The sequence below is a fragment of the Planococcus citri genome, chromosome 2, assembly GCF_950023065.1.
Source record: "Planococcus citri chromosome 2, ihPlaCitr1.1, whole genome shotgun sequence".
Lineage (NCBI taxonomy): Eukaryota > Metazoa > Arthropoda > Insecta > Hemiptera > Pseudococcidae > Planococcus > Planococcus citri.
Window position 1 is genome coordinate 26,890,221 of NC_088678.1, and position 20,030 is coordinate 26,910,250.

At 33.8% G+C, this 20,030-nt stretch overlaps 2 protein-coding genes across 5 annotated transcripts in view; one reads left to right on the forward strand and one right to left on the reverse strand.

The window, feature by feature from the left end:
- HLH3B (Helix loop helix protein 3B) overlaps window positions 1-3,269 on the forward strand; it is a 28,863-nt gene extending 25,594 nt beyond the window's left edge. For both annotated transcript variants that reach the window (XM_065349426.1, XM_065349427.1), the window contains exon 3: window positions 1,151-3,269. In XM_065349426.1, the coding sequence (XP_065205498.1) occupies window positions 1,151-1,565 (415 nt within the window). In that variant the 3' untranslated portion in view covers window positions 1,566-3,269. The remainder of the gene's footprint in view (window positions 1-1,150) is intronic.
- Window positions 1-20,030, reverse strand: part of LOC135835252 (dentin sialophosphoprotein-like) — a 196,633-nt gene that overhangs the window by 144,085 nt on the left and 32,518 nt on the right. For all 3 annotated transcript variants that reach the window (XR_010556848.1, XR_010556849.1, XM_065349423.1), the window contains exon 2: window positions 15,835-15,926. The gene's annotated coding sequence lies outside the window, so the exon portion shown is untranslated. The remainder of the gene's footprint in view (window positions 1-15,834; window positions 15,927-20,030) is intronic.

The window sequence follows — 20,030 nt, forward strand, 5'->3', positions numbered from 1 at the left end:
CTGTTGAAAAAGTTGAAAATACCCTTTCACTCTATGAAATAAACTCCTCGCAAAAAATCAAAATTCGTAAAAATTCAATTTTCGATTTCAAACACCAAAAAAAGTTCAAATTTATTCAGTTGGCTTATTTTGACCTCTTTCTGACGTAGTTCATGAAAAAGTTGTTAAAAATTACACTCACAACAAAAACATCAAAATTCGTTCATTTTTTGAATTTTTTCGAATTTTGATTTTTTTGTGAGGAGTTTATTTCATCGAATGAAAGGTGGTTTTCAACTTTTTCAACAGATACGTACAAATAGAGGTCAAATGGGTCAAATTCACGTATCAAAACTTTTTTTCATGTTTTATATCAAAAAATCGCATTTTTTCGCAAACTTGAAATTTTTTTAAATTGACTTTGCAACATGTTACCATCCCAATTTTTTAATATGTTGTTCAGCATGAACAGTTGTCCATAATATATTTTTTTCAGAATTTTTGAGAGTGTGAACGATATGAAAACTACGTTTCGAAACTTTTTGAGCTAATTTTTTGGATGAAAAAAGGTGGCAACACTGATTTTTATGATATCGCCAAAAAGCTTTTCAAAACCTCCAACAATGGGAAAAAGTTCCATTTTGGTAGGTATCTCGGTTATCGAGTAATCCACTGCTGAAATGGATGATATTTTAGGTTCACTGAAAACTTTGACACCCCCTGGCATGGCTTTAAAAATGGGCTAGAGGGCTGCGATCTGCGCCATTGGTCATCCCTTCGGAAGGTCTTTCCACAGGGAAGATGTCATCAAAATCTCCGAACCCCCATCACTTCTTGATCCAATTGATGTGGAATGACCCGATTGAAGTTTTGTCCTCCTTGAAAGTTGAAGGCCACTAGGGCCCCTAATGTTCAATTTGAAAAATATATAGCTACTTACGTGATATTATTTGAACTAAAAATTCATTTCGAGATTGATACCTACTTCTTTCATTGATTTCTATCTATGGGATAAAAATATGTACCTATTCTCGATAGTTGGTTTATTTCCACTTACGAATGAGAGAGATGTTGAACCGAACAGTAATCTTGTTTACATCGTACAAATTACAAGTAAAATTCAAAAAACAGAAATACTGACAAAGCTAACAATTCATTAATTAATTTTCAGATACATTCGACTTCTATCCGGTGTTCTGGAATGGCAAGAAAAACAAACCGAATGGTACTCGATAAACAATAACAATAATAATAATTACTGCCATTATTCTCATAACCCGAGTGCTAACGAATGCATACAGAAATTGAGCCTAAATGTAACCTATCCCAGAAATCTGATCAAATCGGTTAAATGTAATGGTCTCGAAGTGAACAACGGATATAGACGAATTCATTCCAAACATAAAAACCACAATAATTCAATTAATAGTAATTCGAGCAACACTACCAATGGTATTTCCAATCATTCTACCAACACCAATGGATACAACGAACGTTACGATTCGAGGGATGATAACGATAAGTCCGTTGATAACTCTACCTGCAGCGAAAAACCCGATAATTTGAAAAAGAAATCGAAACCGTAAAATAGGTATACCTACTTGCACCTATAGTTTTGATTAAGCTGCGTTCTGTTCTTATTCGATTTTTTTATTTAATTTATTGCTTGATAATTTGATTATTATTATAGACGCATAAAATTAGGTTGGTATAATAATAAAGATAGGTATACCTATACTTTGTGCCGAACTGATTGTTCTTTTGTATACTCTTTGCCAAGTATGTTTGCTTATTTTATTAAAAAGTACATACCTACCTATGCCGTTAAGAAAAATTAAAGTTATCAGCAGTCAACTTATGTGTATCTATATTGTAATTATAGAATGATTGGGAGGTTGGGGGGGGGGAGAGGTGAGTCGAAGGCGAAAATTTGCCTAATTTTCAGAAGCAGAATATCTTTTGTAATCAGAACATTATGGCAAAAAATAAAACAAATTCTTCGGGAAAACCTCTGTTTTTAAGATTGGAAATTGAAAGCCTTGTGCATTATTTTTGACCTTTCTAATCAATTGGTGGCAATTTTAGGCCCTTTTAGAGCCTCCAGTAGATTTTTATATTTTCAGGGATCAAAAATATGTAGGTATGCTGAATTTCATCATTTTTTCTCAAACAAGACCGTCTATAAAAACCTGCTGGAGGCGGTTCTAAAAAATCTTAAAATTATCACCAATTGATTCGAGAGATCAAAAGGTAAAAAATAAGATTGGAACCAGATTTTAATTTTATCAATTGATTTTTTTCACGAAAAATAGATTATACTCATTTGAATTTCCAAGAAGTCACCACGAATCGAAATGTGTAGAAGTTTGATAGTGTGGTGTGTTTTTGGACTTCCCTTTAATGAGAAAAATCACGAAATTTACGATTTTTTTTTTTTTTGTATAATTGAAATGTAATTCCTAATATATACTTGCTGGCAAAAAAATTTCTAGTTCATCAAGTTTTCGATATCTCTATCATGTAGAACACGTGGAATGAAAAAAAAATAAAAAACAACGAACTTTCTGTACTGCTTAGCATCGATCTAGAACGTCCACTTTTCATTTGTGGCCAAAAAACCATCCTCAAAGTATGTACCTAATATCATTTTCATCATCGAAATATCCAAAATTCATCGAACCACGACGACATCGACATCGACAGTGATTAATCATTTATGAGTTAAATCTGACCTCTACGACGTGTGCCGAATTAGCATTCAAATTCGCGAACGTTGTTCAAAATATAAAACAGTACAGATAAAAATGCCACTTCAACGATGCCCGATGACCAAAATGATATAATATGAGCTTATTGACCGAGATGACTTGCTCCTTGTTGTCGATGTCATGAATTAGAGAAGTAGCGCACGCGACCCAATCACATTTTAACGAGGGTGCTGCGTGAGATTTTGGCTTATAAGCTAAACACCATTGTCTGTATTTCAACGATCGCACTAGAAGGTGTCATCACATATTACACACTCGAGTTGCCAACGTCGTCGTAGGCTTGATTCGAGTATTTATTTGTTTGTGTGTTTGGTATTTATTGTTCGATCTTTAGAAATGTTAATTCGGTTGGCGTTTCAAGTCTTGTATAAGTGAAGGTATTTTGGTTCTAATTTAATGTAGAGAAGGTCTACGTAGTAAGGTACTTTTACCATGTGCTCGGCGATTGAGAAATTAGTTTTTCAATCAGAATTTTGGTTCATTATTATTAAAAAAAAAAAAAACAAAAAACAAAAAGAAAAACTACTTACTACCTATAAATTTAAATTAGAAGCAGTAAATTAACTCTCCTCTATTCGTTTTACAGTGGTAACCCTCAAGCAACAAATTTTGCAGGATTCCAATAAAACTGACTACATATGAAATGATGTTTTTTTTTTATTGCAACGATTCAATCATTCGATTATAATCAGTGTTATTTGAGTCCTGAAAAAATGTTAGCTTGTGAGTTGTGAGGTGTTGAAATTAGAGTATCGATATAGGTAAAGGAACAAAAATGTTTCTCTCTTTAAAACTGACAAAACTGTTTTCTAAATTGGAAAAATCAATTTTTATTAGAAATAATGGAAGCAAAATTTAGGTTAGAAAATTGTATTTGGACATTGATGAGAGTTGGAAAATCAAAGGATGGAAAGATGAAATGCCATTTTCCATTTTTCCGTCTTTGACTCTTTTTTCTAAGGGGATGAGTAGAGGTGAGGGAGTCATCTCTTGAGGGAAATTGGTTCTAACAAGAAATCTTCAGACTAGATATGTATGTACACACATAAGTTGAAAAAAAAATCACAATTGAATTTTTAGCTAAAAAGTGAGGTTTATCATTGATGAGTTATTTCAATTTTTTTTTGACCATTTCTTATTTTTTCCATTCCAGTATCTGAACATAATCCTCGAATTTTGGTGTCCATTTTGTTTCCAGGAATTTTTCGATAGCCCTTTATCGTGAAAAAAGGCCCATATTAGGCTGGGAATTTTTATTGAAATCCAGATATATGTACAAATAGGTACATAGATATACTAATTCGAGACTAGAAAAAAATCTGTACACAGTTTTTCGAAACGATTGTTTGAAAAAATATTGTAACAATGTTAAACGAAAATAAACCAACAAAAATAACGACGGAGGGCGAAGAGCACGTGCGCCTGCAAATGCGACGATAAGAGTAAAGCTTCTGGCAAATTGATTTCCGTATTATCAAAAGCCACCCTCCGATGAATAGCGAAGCGTGGTGGGTAACTGGGTACTGGGTAAATAATTCTCTAATAACAATTTTCAAACCTCTAACGCGTGCCGCCAAGATAAGGCACATTCGAGGAAACGTTTGGCGCGCGAGATTTTTTAATTCGAATCATTCAACACCCGTCGTCTACCGATGGTGATTTTTTTCTTTCACACATGTACTATTTATTGGCGGATATTATTTTTTTTATTACTGTTGTACCTTATCTGTGGGACTGGACTATCGTAGGTCCATTTTTTAAATATTTAAATAGGCTCGTATTAAAGAATAAATTTCCCGGGAAATTTTAAAATCAATGTTCAAATAGGGAAAACAGGGTAAAAAAGAAAAAAATAGTGCTTCGAGTTTTTTCTGGTAAATAGATATGTTTAGAATAGAGATGTGCAGTGTGAAAAGTGAAAAGTGAAAAGTCTTTTCTTTCAATGAAAAGTTAAAAAGAAAAGTTCCTACTTTTCATTTCACTTTTCAGTTTTTACTTTGAAAAAAAAACGAGTAACCAATCAATTTACTCATCAGAGATCACTGACCTCATTGATGAAGTCGAATATCAAGTTTCACTCTCTCCACTCCTCCCCCTTCGCAATTCAGCACCCATTTTTGATATTTTTCACAACATTTTTTTCAAAACTGCAGAAAACCCCAAAAATGTTAGAGGCTCTAGAAAGGCTCAAAACTGCCACTATTTGATTAAGTAGATCAAAAAAATGATTTGTTTTTTCGTGTGTTTTAGATAGGCAAAAAATACATCAATTTGAAGCTCTTATAGAGAGCTTTTAAATGAGACTCACACGATTTACTTTTCATACTTTTCACAACTTTTCACACTTTTCAATGAACTTTTCACTGATTTTCATTTCACCAAAATTACTTTTCTGAAAAGTGCACATCTCTAGTTTAGAAGAACCATCTGAACGAGCATACAAATGTTAACACCTTCAACCCTTATGCTAATTCATCGAAAGAGGCGAAAGAGATCAAAAGTGTCCGCAATTTTCAGATTTCGTGAATGACGGTTGAATTTTTCAATTTTTCCTCCATCGAATTCCTCATAATTTGATACCATTACTTGATATAAATCTAACGAAGGTAGTGCTCAGGATCAGAGAAGGGCTTGGACCATACCTAAAAAGACATGAAAAATGGATGTGCTACACAGTGAAATGAAAATACTCGGTTACTTACTCTAGAAAATCTCATAAGACGTGGTAATGCGGAAGAAATGGTGCGCAGGTTGAATTCTTACGCAACTTTCCTCCCCCCCCTCTTTACTCCAAGTTTTCATATGAAGACTTTACATATTGAGTACATATTACATATAATGGGGAAACAAAATTTCGTTTTTTGGATGGAAAGAAGCTTGTAGTAACTTGAGTGGATCGTGAAATGAAAGGCCGCATATTCGAATGTACCGATTAGTAGAATACAATAGAACCACAGGGGGTAAAAACTGTATCCGAATGTCCGAAGCAAAATGACCGCCAATGTCCCAAAAGGTGTATCCGAATGTCCGAAGTAAAAAAAAACCTTGTATGACTAGGGATTCCCAAACATATCTGGGTTTGACGAGTATGGAACCCAATGGAAAGTACAACTACATACTTAGATAAGCGTAAGGTCGATGAAGATGGGCTCATGAAACCCCAAAATAGATTTATGAGAGGCCCCACTCCCAATCCTGGAATTAGAAAACAGCACGAAGAAGGCAAGAAATTTGCATTTTTGGTTTCAGTAGGCACTCTGTCTAATGCTATCTTTTGAAACTGGACCATTTTTCTAAAAACCATGCCCTTTTTTCTTATAGGGTACCTCTACCTACCTTACCTATGTATTTGCTTCAATAAAACAAGTAAGTAAACATTTCAGAAAACTTCAGTATTGAATTAATTGCGAATATCGTTTCTGAAACTAGAGAAGTATATTTTAGAATATACTAGTGCCAACTTTTTTTCGGTCTTGCCAATTTTAAAATATGTACCTACAAAAAAAACGAGATTTTGCTACATCATTCAATTTTTTTGAAATTGGCAACAATGATGGTTAAATTGGCACCACTAATTAGGAATATTCTAAAATATGTCCTCGATTTCAAAATGATACATATTCTTCGATGTTTTGGCATAATCACCTAATGCGAAATATTTGAGAAATAAATATTTTTTTCAAAAAGCGAATTTGCCTTTAAATATGTGATTTGCAAATTTTCAACTGTGTTGGGTTAAACCTCTTATTATACCCGTTAAGGACCCCAAACCAAGGTACCTTTATCTACCCCTGAGAGGACGTAATTTGTGTGCCCAATTGGTCACTGTAATACTCAAGGGAGCTTAAAGCTCTCTAATATCCGGTTTGACTAACAAATCGATAGAACAATGTACATAGAGGAATAGCTTACCTATGTGTATGACAATTTAACATGACACGTATAGAAATGGAAATAAAATATGAAAAATAAAAAATGTACGTGTTTATGTTTTAAAATTAAATGTCAAGATTTTTTGGTGCGCCATTTCAGTCAATTACGTTGCCTAGCGTTGAAAAATTAAAATCCAAAAATGTGGGAATGAAAATTGAAAAATGAAAATCGTAAATCTTCGCATCTTTTAACGTTGTATTTTGATAATCATGATGGTAATAAAAAGGGCACCTATGAGGTATTATAGTTGAACTCACGTTGAAGCTTGAGAGTTGATATTCCACTTCCAGTATGATATTTGAATTTGTATTAATTAATATTTAATTTAATTACATTAGAGTACCTATGTACTATGTAGGTACATATGTATTATGTATTTTACATGGGTCCTTTCCTTTCTCCTTTTCAATGGAGTAGGTAGTAATTTATTTTTTCTTTTGGCATTGAAAATAAAAATGATACTCTATGTATGTAATGTGTATGTGTACAATACCAAATTACCCAACATTTTTATAAAAACGAAAACATAAGAATCAAGATCAAGAAATACGTAATAACGTATATAAGTACATCAATAGGATAATTATGAATAATATAATGTTGAATTTGATTGAATGTTCATATCAATACACGAGTGTCGAGTGATCCTGAATACCGGGCGAAGATGAAAAACTCCAAGTCATACGAATCCTTCCGAAGACTTCCGAAAAAATACCCTCCAAATTATACTGCACCTAGTCGCCAGTATAAAACCTAGGAAAAGGAGAACTGCGAAGTGGCTTACTTTCGCAGCTCCAGTGGTTGGCTCTCTCGAACTAATTCGATAGATGTTGCTGAACTTTTATGAAAGCTCAGTGTGGCTGACGTCTCGAGGCATAAATTACCCATGTAATAGCGGGTAACTCGGAGTCCCTAGTCCCCGCTACACAACCTCTCAGTAAGACTCTAAACGAGGTCTTTGATTCAGATAGCATTGGTCTAGGTCAACGCTGAATCTCAAATGCTATATTTTGGAACTGGACCATGTTTTCCCAAAACAAGTTGTATAACGACCGGAACGAAAAAAGCACGATTTTACTCGGAAATGCCTCCCCTTTCATAGGACCCATATCCCCTCTCCAGGGTTTCTCCCTCAGTTGAATTAAGTACTGTTTCAAAAAAAGCTGTTCTCATTGATTGATTTTTAAATTTACCTTTTACAAAAAAAAAATTTTCGTTATAAGGGAGAAAAATTGCCTTTTTCTCCCGTTTACTGATGGTTTGGAAGTCAATATTGGCATAATTATTCATTTTGATACCAAACCTATACTTGATGCGCGATCCCAACAACGGTAGTACTTAAAAAATGACATAGAACGGGGACGCCGTTACTCAGTGAAATGAAAATACTTGGTTACTTACTATACTATAGAAAATTTCATAACACATGGACACGAAAATGACGTCATTTTCAATCGTACGTTCCAGGTTATCCCAATTTTTTTATTCCTATAATACGTATATTCACAAATCCAATCAGAAAACAAGACCCTTATTTTGAACCGAATGTCACTCAAAAAAAATTTACCTCCGAAGGTGGTTCTGTTGGAACAATATTACGAGTATGAGTTTTCAAGAAAGGACCATTTCCGAAGAAAAAAAAATCGTTAAATTTATGATCGAAAAATTGGCACCACTATAATATTCTAAAATATATCCTCGAATTCAGAAATGATATTTTTCGATGTTTTGGCATAATTAATGCGAAATATTTGAAAAATAGCGTCTTGAATTCAGATAGCAATAGCCCAAGTCGACGCTGAACCTCAAAAATGCTAGTATGTTTTGAAACTGGGTTATTTTTTCCAAAACAGGTTGTGTAACGACAGGGAAGAAAAAAGCACGATTTTCTTTTCGGAAATGCTTCCTCTTTGATAGGACCCATATCTCCTCTCCAGAGACACTTCCAGATCTGAAAATTTTTCTGGGTGACTTCCAACTCAAAATATGAAAGTCTCCATACTAAATTTAGTCAAAATCCTTGGACTTTTCTCTTCTCGTAATCCATCTTGCTCATTATAGAATTTTCCATCGTCCAGTCCCCTGCACCCTCAGTCAGTATAAGCGAGAAAAAAGACAATGAAAGTGAAATTGAAGGGCGACCACTATGACGACGTTCATGCTGGCTGGCGATGCCCGTGTACTATACGAACTGCGATGGCTATGGCTGCAGCGCGCAGCACCTCGAAAAGCTGGTTTTCAAGAATTATTTATTCGGGAAACTTGTCACACTCGAGCGATTTACAAATAAATCGTGTGTACTCACTACTCGCACAGCTCAACTCAAACACATCGTCGCGTATATCTTTGTTGCTTGCTGTTGTATACCTACGATGTGGATGTACGACGTTTAGCTAAATGTCGAATACACGAGTACAGAGTACACGTACCACCGTATAAACAAAGGAAGGTCGAATGGTTGTAAGTTTGTTATTTTTTTTTTCCATTTTATTAGCGTTAATTGCGATATTTTTGCCAGGTATTTTTTTTTTATTGTCATGCAAATTAGATTTGGTCACATCGTTAAAATACCATGTAAGCGTACTGGGCGCCCCGGCTGGTGGCTGGGCGGATGAAACGGGGTGGTGACAGGGTCGTGGTTTTTTTTTCATTCAATACGACAGCTTTGACTGAGATAGTGAGCAATGAGTGAGGCTGCGGAGTCGAATAATAAAACGTTAATTTCACGCTAAGTACACGCGGTACATGGTTATGCCGGACGCTGTGTGGAGTGCTTTGCCACCTACACGCTGGCGGCGTTGTACGGACGTAGAGATTGGAATGGGTGAGGGGTAGAGGAGCATGTGGAGTACGAGTTTCCTTCTGACGTAATGTTGAGTTCCTCATGTGAGAAGTTGGGGAGGAGTTTTGAGAAATCTAATCCAAAAAAATGGAGTACGCGACTGTGTACGAATTGGCGACCTCCAAGTCATAGGAATCTTCCAAATTTACCATTTTTGATTATTTATTGAACCATTTATTTTTTTCAACGAATAAGCTGTACTTTTATTAGTGATAGATAAAAAAAAAAGATAAATAAATAGTTGTAATTCAGATTTTATTCTTTTTAAATAGTATAATTTTTTTACAAAATTTTGGAACTATCAACCAATATGGTGAAAGCAAGTGCAAAAACTATTTTGCAATCAGCGATTAGCTGATGGGTTGTATCTCCAGAATAATAGAAATTTCCTCAGAATTCGTGGAAATAGATTTGGGCGACTAAAACTCGAGTTTTAGGTATGCTCGATCTCTTCAAAGGGTTTATCCATATTTTAACGTTTGAGCCAAACTTCCAGGCGTGCATTTCGGGTGTGTTTTTTTATCAGTATTTTCCAGTCATCATTGAAAATGCTGCCGAATCTGGCTAAACTTGTTGAATAGGTCAAGAACGAGTCACAATTCCAGCTGTCCTAATTGATATTGCACGAATTCTGGAAAAATTGAAAATCACGCTTGAAGCTTCAGAATGACCGAAAATTGTGAAATTATTTTCAGAGAGAGGTGATGTTAGTTTCGTATTATTGTCATCATTTTTATTTTAAATAAAAATGTAAGTATTCTCTAAAAAAAAAAAAAAAAAAAAAAAAAAAAAACATGAATTGTTGAAAATGGTCAATTCATGAATTATCAAAAAATCGTCAAAAGTGGAAAAATAAATTGGCGCAGCTGAAATCTTGGTTATGTATTATTCAAATCGGAAACTGACTCCTCGACAGGTTCTCCACATTGTTAGAAGGGGTCGGATCAAAAAAAAATCACTCATTCGTTCAAATTAACGATCGGTTTCTCATTAGATATACCTATTCATCATGTCACATCATATTCATAATTTTTGAAAATTTGACCAAAAATGGGAACCGTTGCGTTGTGCCTCTAAATGACGTTCGGATTCCATTTTGATGAGTTTTCTAAAAAATTATCATGTTCCATTGTAATTTTTTCAAATATGCATTTAAAATGACGGTTTTTACATCTTTCGAGATCCTTGTGAAAAGTTAAACCTTCATTTTGAAAGTTTAAATTCCTGCTTTCCAAATTTTAATCACTGATTTTAAATTTCTTACTTACCTATCGTCTTGGAAATTTCCCTTTCATATGACTAAATTTATTAAAAAAAAAAAAAAAAAAAAAACTCACTATTAATCAATGAAGGAATCATGTTTTTCTAGTCTCGTTTAAATTTCTGTTTGGTCAAAAAAAAATTTGCTCATCCAAGATATCATGTAGAAAACCATGCTTTGAGTTTGATGAGTAGATCGAAGTAATGTTCAATTGAAGAATTGATGCCACTTACAGTTTAGAAATTAATTTCTCTTTTATACACTTATAGCGTCTTCCAGGACTGTTGTGAAGCAGCCTGCAGCGCCGCTCCAGCTATAATATGAATTCGCAGCTCGAATCTAACCAGCTTCGTATATAAATAATATACTCGTATTCTCATTATTTTTTGAAATTTCCTTCAAAATTTGGGACCTAAATCAGCACTCTCGAACAGCTTACGAATACAAATGACGTGTCACATTTTATTTTGAGTTTTTTGGCATTTTGAATATGTGTCATTCCGCAGGTAAAGGGCCCATTTGGTCGATATTGAGTTAGGGGTGGGGGGGGGGGGGTAAAGTAGACCTCCGGAGCAATCATATGAGCTGGATAGAAGCCCAAAAAGTGCAAAAAAACCTCCAAAAAAGTACTAAAAATTTGAAAAACTCAACTTTTGAGAAAATTGCCTTCAAAGTTTTTTTTCTGAAAAAAGCTGAAATTTCATGTAACCCGAAAACCTTCATACCTAAAATTGAAGATTATTGTTTCTGATGTCAAATATTACTACCCACCTGCAATAGCGATTTTTTTTACTCAATATTTTCATGCTTATGAGTATTTTAAGCCTGAAAAACAATGATTAATAAATTTAAATTTTGCATAAAAATTCATTACTCTGTTCAAAAGCAGAAAAAAATGATTAAATTACATTTTCTGTCAAAATTCAATTTGTAAAAATAAGAATCATGAAAAAAAATTTTCAAAAAATTTCTTCCCCGGGCGGGATTTGAACCCAGACCTCCTACTCCGCAATCCGTTATCAGTGTCACAGCTAACGCTGCACCAACGTAAATCGTGTTTTTGAATGGAATACCAGTTTGCCACTGGCAACTAGGTGCAGTATAATTTGTAGGGTATTTTTTTGGAAGCGAATTTACTGCTAAAAAGCAAAAACGACCAAATGGGCCCTTTATAGAAAAACTTTAGTTCCGTTTTTCTCTGCTTGGGGCGCACCTGCGGCCTTGATACTTCGACACGAGATAGTCGGATATGTTCTACATCGAAATCCATCAAAACCTTGATTTTCGATTTTTTCAACTGTTTCACTAAAAACACAATTATTTCGATAAATAAAAACGACCAAATGGGCCCTTTACCTACGGAATGACACATGTTGTTAGAGCACTGTTGGTTGGGCTTATGAGGAGGGAACATCTCGAAGTGTCCATTTCTGATCTGAACGAGACCGCGATTTTTGGAAAACGCATGATATGAAACGCCCTTATTCAAAAAAGCTGTAAAAATTGATTCTTCGATTTTTGGACGAATTTTTGAAAATTTTCAAATTTACCATTTTAAAAATTTTCAAATTTACCATTTTAAAAATTTTCAAATTTACCATTTTTGGTGATTTATTGTACGCGTACCTACCTTCTTTTTTTTTTTCAACGAATAAGCTGTATATTATTTATTCAGTAAAACTGATCAAAATTTGTTTCGAAACTGATCTCAATTCCCTCGAATCAAATTTCATAATTTCCGGTCATATCTGGAGCCTCCAGCGCGAATTTTTGATCCCCAGAATTTTAAAATTTCCTCAGAATGCGTGGAAATATAGATTTGGGTGACTGAAACTCGAGTTGTAAGGTTATTCTCGATCTGTTCAAAGGGTTTATCCATTGTTTTAACCTTGGAGCTAACTTCCAGGCTGAGGCAGGTATTTTAGGAGTGTTTTTTCATCACCATTCTCCCGTCATCATTGAAAATGCTAGTCAAAACGATGCACTGGAGATGTCTGCCTGGAATTCATGCCAAATCTGGCTTAACGTATTGAATTGGTCAATCATATAAGTCACGATTTTGTTTTCAAGCGGTCCTAATTGAATTCCACTACTTCTAGAAAAATTTGAAAATCGCGCTTGAGACTTCAGAATTACCGAAAATTGTGAAATTCTTTTCAGGGATGATGTTAGTTTCACATTTTCATCATTTTTACTAAATAAAATCTATTCTCTAAAAAAAAAACACAAATCGTTGAAAATTGTCAATTTTGCGTTATCAAAAAGAAAAAATCAATTGGTTATGTATCGTTCAAATTGTAAACGGACTCATCGACAGGTTCTTTTTGTTATAAGGGGTTGGATAGAAAAAAAAAAAACTAAAACTCATCTCTTTGAAATTAACGATCGATTTCTCATAATTCTTCATTTTCAGAAATTTGACCAAAACTTTGAAACTTTGTGTCTCCAAAAGGCGTTGAGATTCCATTTTGTTAGAATTAGTTTTTTCATTAATTTCACCACATTCAGGGATATTGAAGTGTTCTTTCACGAAGAAAAAAAAACGAATTAGGAAATGTTTGCCTATAGAAAACATTTCAAGTCAATTTGAACTTTTAAATTCAGTAAAAAAAAAAAAATTGAGCTAGGCCCCTTTTCCGTGAAACCCCTGAATTGCTTTTTATCATTTCATCAATTCAACTGGTAGCCAATCAACGAATAGTTATGAATGTACCAAAAATATCCTGTAGGCTGTATGATCAATGATCATTTTGGTATTAGTCGTTTACAAATTGCAAATTCAATTCAATTCCAAAAATTGCAGTTGTTTTCGTTTATGATTATTTGACATTTTGGGCCGGGATTCATAAAAAAAATTGACAAACAATTTTTAAATGGTATACTTAATCAATTATTTTTTGAATTCAATATTTTATAAAAATCAGACATTTTTCTATCAACAAGAAGTGGAACTGAAGAATCAGAAAAATTGAATTTTCAAATTGATGCTAAATGTCTGAGGTGAGATCATGTTGTTTATGCCAATGCCATCAAAAATTGTTTAACGAAAAATTCAAAAGCATGAACCATTAAATCAGTCAAATGAGCTAAGAGTAGATAAATGCACAAACTCTTTTGCAATCAGCGAATAGTTGATGGCTTGTTAATTCGACTTATCGGTAAATTGATTGAGATTAATTATCTCAAATTCACTTTCAAGTGGTCGAAACCCGAACTACTGAATGAGTAAGCTACAATAGAACCAATGTCAACATTCGAAAGAACATTTGAAAACATTCAAAACTGACAGAGCGATCAATAGGCCAAAAGCAAAACCTCCTGCAATCAGCGAATATAGTTGATGGCTTGTTTTTTCATAAGTATTGTGTAGCAGAAATTGATCGAAATACTCGAATGTAGGAATTTTACCGGATAGGTAAATGAATTTTGTACCAATTTATATCCCATTTCCAGATGGAGGATCGAGATTGAAAAAAATCACCTCTCAATGGTGGATTCATTTTTTTTTTTTTAATATCGCCTTCAATTTTCATCATGTCCGTTGAAAATCATTTCAAGATTATTTTTTTCCAGACTGAGTTCAATTTTGAAGAAGATGAAATTATCGTTCACCTTTTCAACTGCATTTCCTAGTTTTGTATAAATCTCTGTTTTGGTAAAAAAAAAAAAAAAACACCATAATGTTAATTTTTTAAGAAATCCTGTACAAAACCATGCTTTGAGTTTGATGAGTAGATTTGAGGAATATTTGATTGAAGAATTGATGCCACTTACAATTTTCAAATGAAACATACCCATGGAAATACGTTGTTAAAAGTGTGAACTGGCAAAGGGTATACCTAAGAAGGCAGAGAAATAAGAGTAACGCTAGCACGTGGTCTGGTGCGATAACAACACCTACCTTAAGTGCAGGTATCGATGATTTTTGACGTCACTCGAATGTCACACTTGGGCAAATAGACGTGTAATGTTTTTGTTTCTTTCAAATTTCGCATCACTGAATAAAATTTGTATCTACTTATTTATATGTATTATACGAATAAAACAAATCCTTTAGGATCCATTCAACTCGCTATCGTTACATGAAGACGAAGAGACTTGACCGTTATAACGAGACCCGGACCTATAGGTATAAATTTGCAGCTCAAATCTAACCTGCAGCTTCGTATAATACATATATACTTACTTATGACGATAATTTGTCATCGACCACATGATCCTCGCAAATCGGACGCCCAACAAAATAATATCGTGTGGTTGTCAATTTTACCTCCAGCTATGTATAGCATATCCAATATTCTCATCTCAGCTTCGTCATACGTACGTAACTGCACTATACTTACACGTACATATAATATGAAGTATGAGAAATGTAAAAGTGGATTAATTACGAGCGAACAGAACGTCCACCCACCCGTTTCTTTGCTTTTTCTTTCTTTTTGCTCGCTTTACGACTCTACGTAGGTATATGTACCTTATAGCGTATCCACTTTTAGATTTATCGATCTGTCAATTACAAAAAAGTCCTCTCTAAATGAAACAGTTGCTTTTTGCTCGAATGTTGTCAATAAAAATAGCGGGTGTGCGCGATTGATTGACGAATTATGATGTAGTATCGTCATCATTGTCATCATCATTAGTTTCCTCGTACAGGAAGTACTCGTCATTGGTCGATAGGTTGGATTGTGACTTCCTAAAATCTCAGTAGGGTGCGTTATTAAGACTTGAGGCTTGGAATCGTCGTTTCTACTATCAATTTTCTCAGTCAAGAGCTCGAGATATGATCAGTTTATAACAGAAAAGATTGTTTTAATGAATGGAAGATCTGTTTCCTCAAAGTATTGAAAGCTTGCAGAAGATGTAGTTGCAAATTTTGTCAACACTACTTCAATCCTCACTTGAATATTCTCATTTACTGAGGATGATAATTTGATAAATTTGTTTCAAAATCCATAGAATAAAAAGTGTTCTCTCCCTTCTATCGGTGTGAAAATACATATTCACCTTAGAATAAATATAGCATGATACAAGTATTAATTTTGTGTACTTACAGTCGAGTGCACAATCGTTCAAGAAAATGATCCTCGTACCGCGAATTATCCGTTTATCCGCCGGATAGATCCGAACAGCGATTTATTAATCTCTGAAACATCAACGAGAAAAACGATAATTAGAGGTAGGTATACGTTTACACATTTAAGCAAATCGCTGGCGAGAGCTGTTTGTTGATGCTGCTGCAACAACACTTGTATGGTGGCCTCATATATACACGATGTATACGATTTAATATAACATATAGGTACTCGATTCGTGTATATTAATGTTCGTATTATACATTGTAGGTTAACTCTGCCCTATACCCCAATTAGGCCACCGATTTTGATGCGTTCTTCAACGTTGTAGGTATACTCGTACCTGATTGCCTACTTTCACTTTCGTCGTAATAATATTGTATTATGGATTTAATTTTGATTAATATTAATTATTATCGTATATTTCGAAGTATTATTAAAAAGAAGATTTAATATTGTAGCCTTCTCCGAGCTGCGCTGCCATGTCTCGTTGGAAGCCCAGGCTCAGACTCAATTCGTTAATGGCTCTGGCTCGGGCTCGGATTAACCGCCTCGTGCCACCTGTACGAGAAGATGAGATACCTATTGTGAAAGAATGATTACTGATTAGTCCGAGTAAGAAAAAAATGCAACTTTATGGTTGAGATATGAGAAAATAGTCTGATGTTATTGATATTTTTAAACGTGTATTTTGCACCACAAGTCCTTCGTAAAAATTGAAAATTTTGAAAATATTTTTTGATTTGAGTTTCATGCTATTTGAGTGGGTAATAGGTAAGGTATGTCGTGAAATGAAAAGCCAAATTTTGAATTGCTACAAAATTTGGGGCGTTTATTTTAGGCATGTCATTATTATGAGTTGTTTGAAGATGAATTTAAAAGCATAAATCATTCAAAGCAGTCGAAATGCAAAAATGCAAAAATCTCCTTGCAATCAGATGAAAAGCTGAAGATTATCTACATACTTGCTTATAAATCGTTGCTTTATTAGGAAAAGGTCGTAACTACAATTTTTATAAAAAATGAGATAGTGGTATCATTGGAAAGAGAATTTTGTCCTCTACATGATGCAACACTTGAAATTGAATTTCGATGTTTTTTGTTCTCGTAATAGCCGAAAACAAATGGTTTTAAATACACGTTCTCAAAACCGTTACAATGAAAAAGTTCTAAATGATATTGTTTCTCAGATTGAACCTATTTCTTTTGATTTTTGTAATTTGTTGGTAAGAAAAGTCATTATAAACAAATAATTTCACGTCATTTCACTGACAAATTGCAGAAAATCTACCTCATCTGCACCTTAAGGATATCGTTCCTGTGTATTTCTTATGGGCTTTTAATGAAAAAAGCTTGACTTAAGGTGAAAGTTCCTTTGTTGAATTTTACTTTTTTCAGTTCAGAGTTCCTCAAATAAAAAAATGAAAAATCAGTGCTACCAGGATGTTTATTTTGAAAATTAGCAGGAAAATGATTGCAATAACCAAATGTTCTCTTACCTCATCTAAAACTATCAAATGTACTTGATAGAATGCTCTTTAAAAATTAAAATGCGTTTTCGGAGAAATCAACTTTCATGTAGTTACGACCTTTTCCTAATAGAGCAACGAAATGTTGGTTTGGTTTTGCGTTATTTTGTTTTAGAAGGGGGGGGGGGGTTCGTTTATATGTAATTATTGCATGGTTATTAAACCCATCAGGGTGTCTAACACTCCTATTTATCCTATTTATCCTACAAAAGTCCTTTTTTTTTTGCCTATGACACCTTTTTGTCCTTTTAGTGTCCTTTTTTTCAACAATTTTATCCAAAAGTCCTTTTTTTTCCAAAATGACTTTTTCAAATTTTCAATTTTTTCCCGGAATTTTGAACTTGTAGAAAAGGGCTCATTTGTCGACTTTTTTAGAACTTGAATCACACATTTTCGTGAGCTTCTGCCCTCGCTTCGCTCGGGCTATTTGCTCTTCTTTTTCCAAATAAGTGACTTATTGTTCAAATTCAAGAAATGTTCAAAGTTTGAATCAGAAAAATAAACTCCTCCTTCCTTACAGATTTTTTTTACTTTCTCAGCAAAACATGACATTTTGAAATCAAAACTTTTAGCCTTGCTTCACTCGGGTTTGTTTGCTTTTCTTTTTCAAGTTTTAATTTTTTCTTTTCTTTTTTTTGAATTGGGGTGTTGAATCATCATTTAAATTTTAAGATTTTGTAGCAAAATATATAGGTATCTTATTACACAAAAAAACATCGTTTTCATACCTCTCAAAATACTGAATTTCTAAAGCTTTTGCCCTCGCTTCGCTCGGGCCCGTTAGCTTTTCTTTTTCTAGTTTTAAATTTCCAAAAAAAATCATAAGTAATTCAAATTTTAAAATTTTGAAGCAAACCATAAATTATTAATTCATCCCACAAACAAACTTTGTTTTTGTACCTCTCGAAATGCTGATTTTCGAAAACTTTTTTTCTTTTTCCAGTTTTAAATTTTCAAAAAAAAAAAAATCCCAATTCAAATTTTAAAATTTTGAAGCAAAACACGAATAATTCGTCTCACATACAAACATCGTTTTTGTATCTCTCGAACTCGAAATGATGATTTTAGAGGGCTTTTGCCCTCGCTTTGCTCGGGTCCGTTTGCTTTTCTTTTTCGGATTTTAAATTTTCAAAAAAAATAATTATTCGAATTTCAAAATTTTGAAGCAAAATAATGTACTTAGTAACTCATCACACAAGATAACATAATTTTTTATATCTCCCAAAATACCTTCTAATTTTTAAGAGCTTTCGCCCAAGTGTTCAAAAACTGGTCTGTTAAAAGTCCTGCTAAAATTCCTTTGGCTAAAAACTTGAATGAAAATTTTGAACCTCCCGCCTTGAAAAAAAATGTTGACCCCCCCCCCCTATGCCTCAAAAAATTCCAGAGTGCTCGAAAAATTGCCTGCTGAAAGTCCTTCTAAAAGTCCTTTTTAAGTCTTTTTTTTTTCATTTTGAAATTTTGTTAGACACCCTGACCCTGTTTTCCAAGATGAGTGTTTTTTTCCTTTTTGCACGTAGCTAATACCAATTGTGTATCGAGAATAAAATGTTGAGCGATTTTTGTGTACTCCTCCGTTGGGTTTTAGCCGCTTGCAGTCATTTCTTATTCATTTTTCCAACTGTGAAACAAATGTTGAGAACAAAGAAGGGCCAATGGACTAGTGTATAAAATTACTTACTTACTTCAAAAACATGTTTTTTTCATAGGTTTGCAGTTTCAGTAGATAAGTAAATCAATTTTTTTTCTGTTTTTCCCCGCACTTCTGATTATTTTAAATTATATTTTTGATGGAAAAAAAACATGCTAGATTCGTCATGCTCAGGATGCGTAATACCTACTGGAAAGATCTCTCCGGCAGGGATCCCTCTTTACCGTTTTCATTGGTTACCATAAAATTCCTAGAGTATCAGTTCAAAAATAAATTTTTATCCAATTGGTAAATTCCAGAAAAGGATTTTGGAGAAATTTAATTTTCAAAAACTGCATAAATATCTTGGAGCGTTTTTTTTGTGTGTGTGAAATGTCGTCTGTATTGTGTCTAAAAATGATCGCCTGATTCGAAAAAATCGCAATTAAATCATTTTAGAGCCTCTTGCGAATTTTAAATTTTGTCGAGCTGTTATTTAAAATTGCTCTAGAGGTTGTAAAAAATGTTTCAAAAGTGAGTGTTCTCAAGTTCATTGGCTGTGTAGAAACTAAGCAAAAAAATCGCTCGTGGTATGCAGTTTTTGAAAAAAAATGTCCTGGAATTCACGAATTTGTTCGAAAATTTACTTTTGAACTGGCACTCATGGAGTTTTGCGGTAATTATCTGAAACAGTCGATGGAGTGTCTAATGAGCACCAACCACACTGATAAGTACTAAAAGTTTCATTTTTGTACAATCCAGTGCTATTTGGAATTTCTGAAAGAAGTTCAGAGTTTGCTATAGGCTCCAGAAAACTATAGAACTGGTACTGTTCGCTGTTGAGGGGTGTGGTGGGAAGGTGGGGTTGAAGTGAAAGTTTTACATACTTGAATTTACAAAAAAAATGTCAAAAGTCGAAAAATCAACTTAGGTTTTGAAAATTTTTGTTGCGAGGGTATCATGAACATGCTCTTTTGAATTATGTTGTAGCTGGCTTATTTTTTTCCAAATTAGTG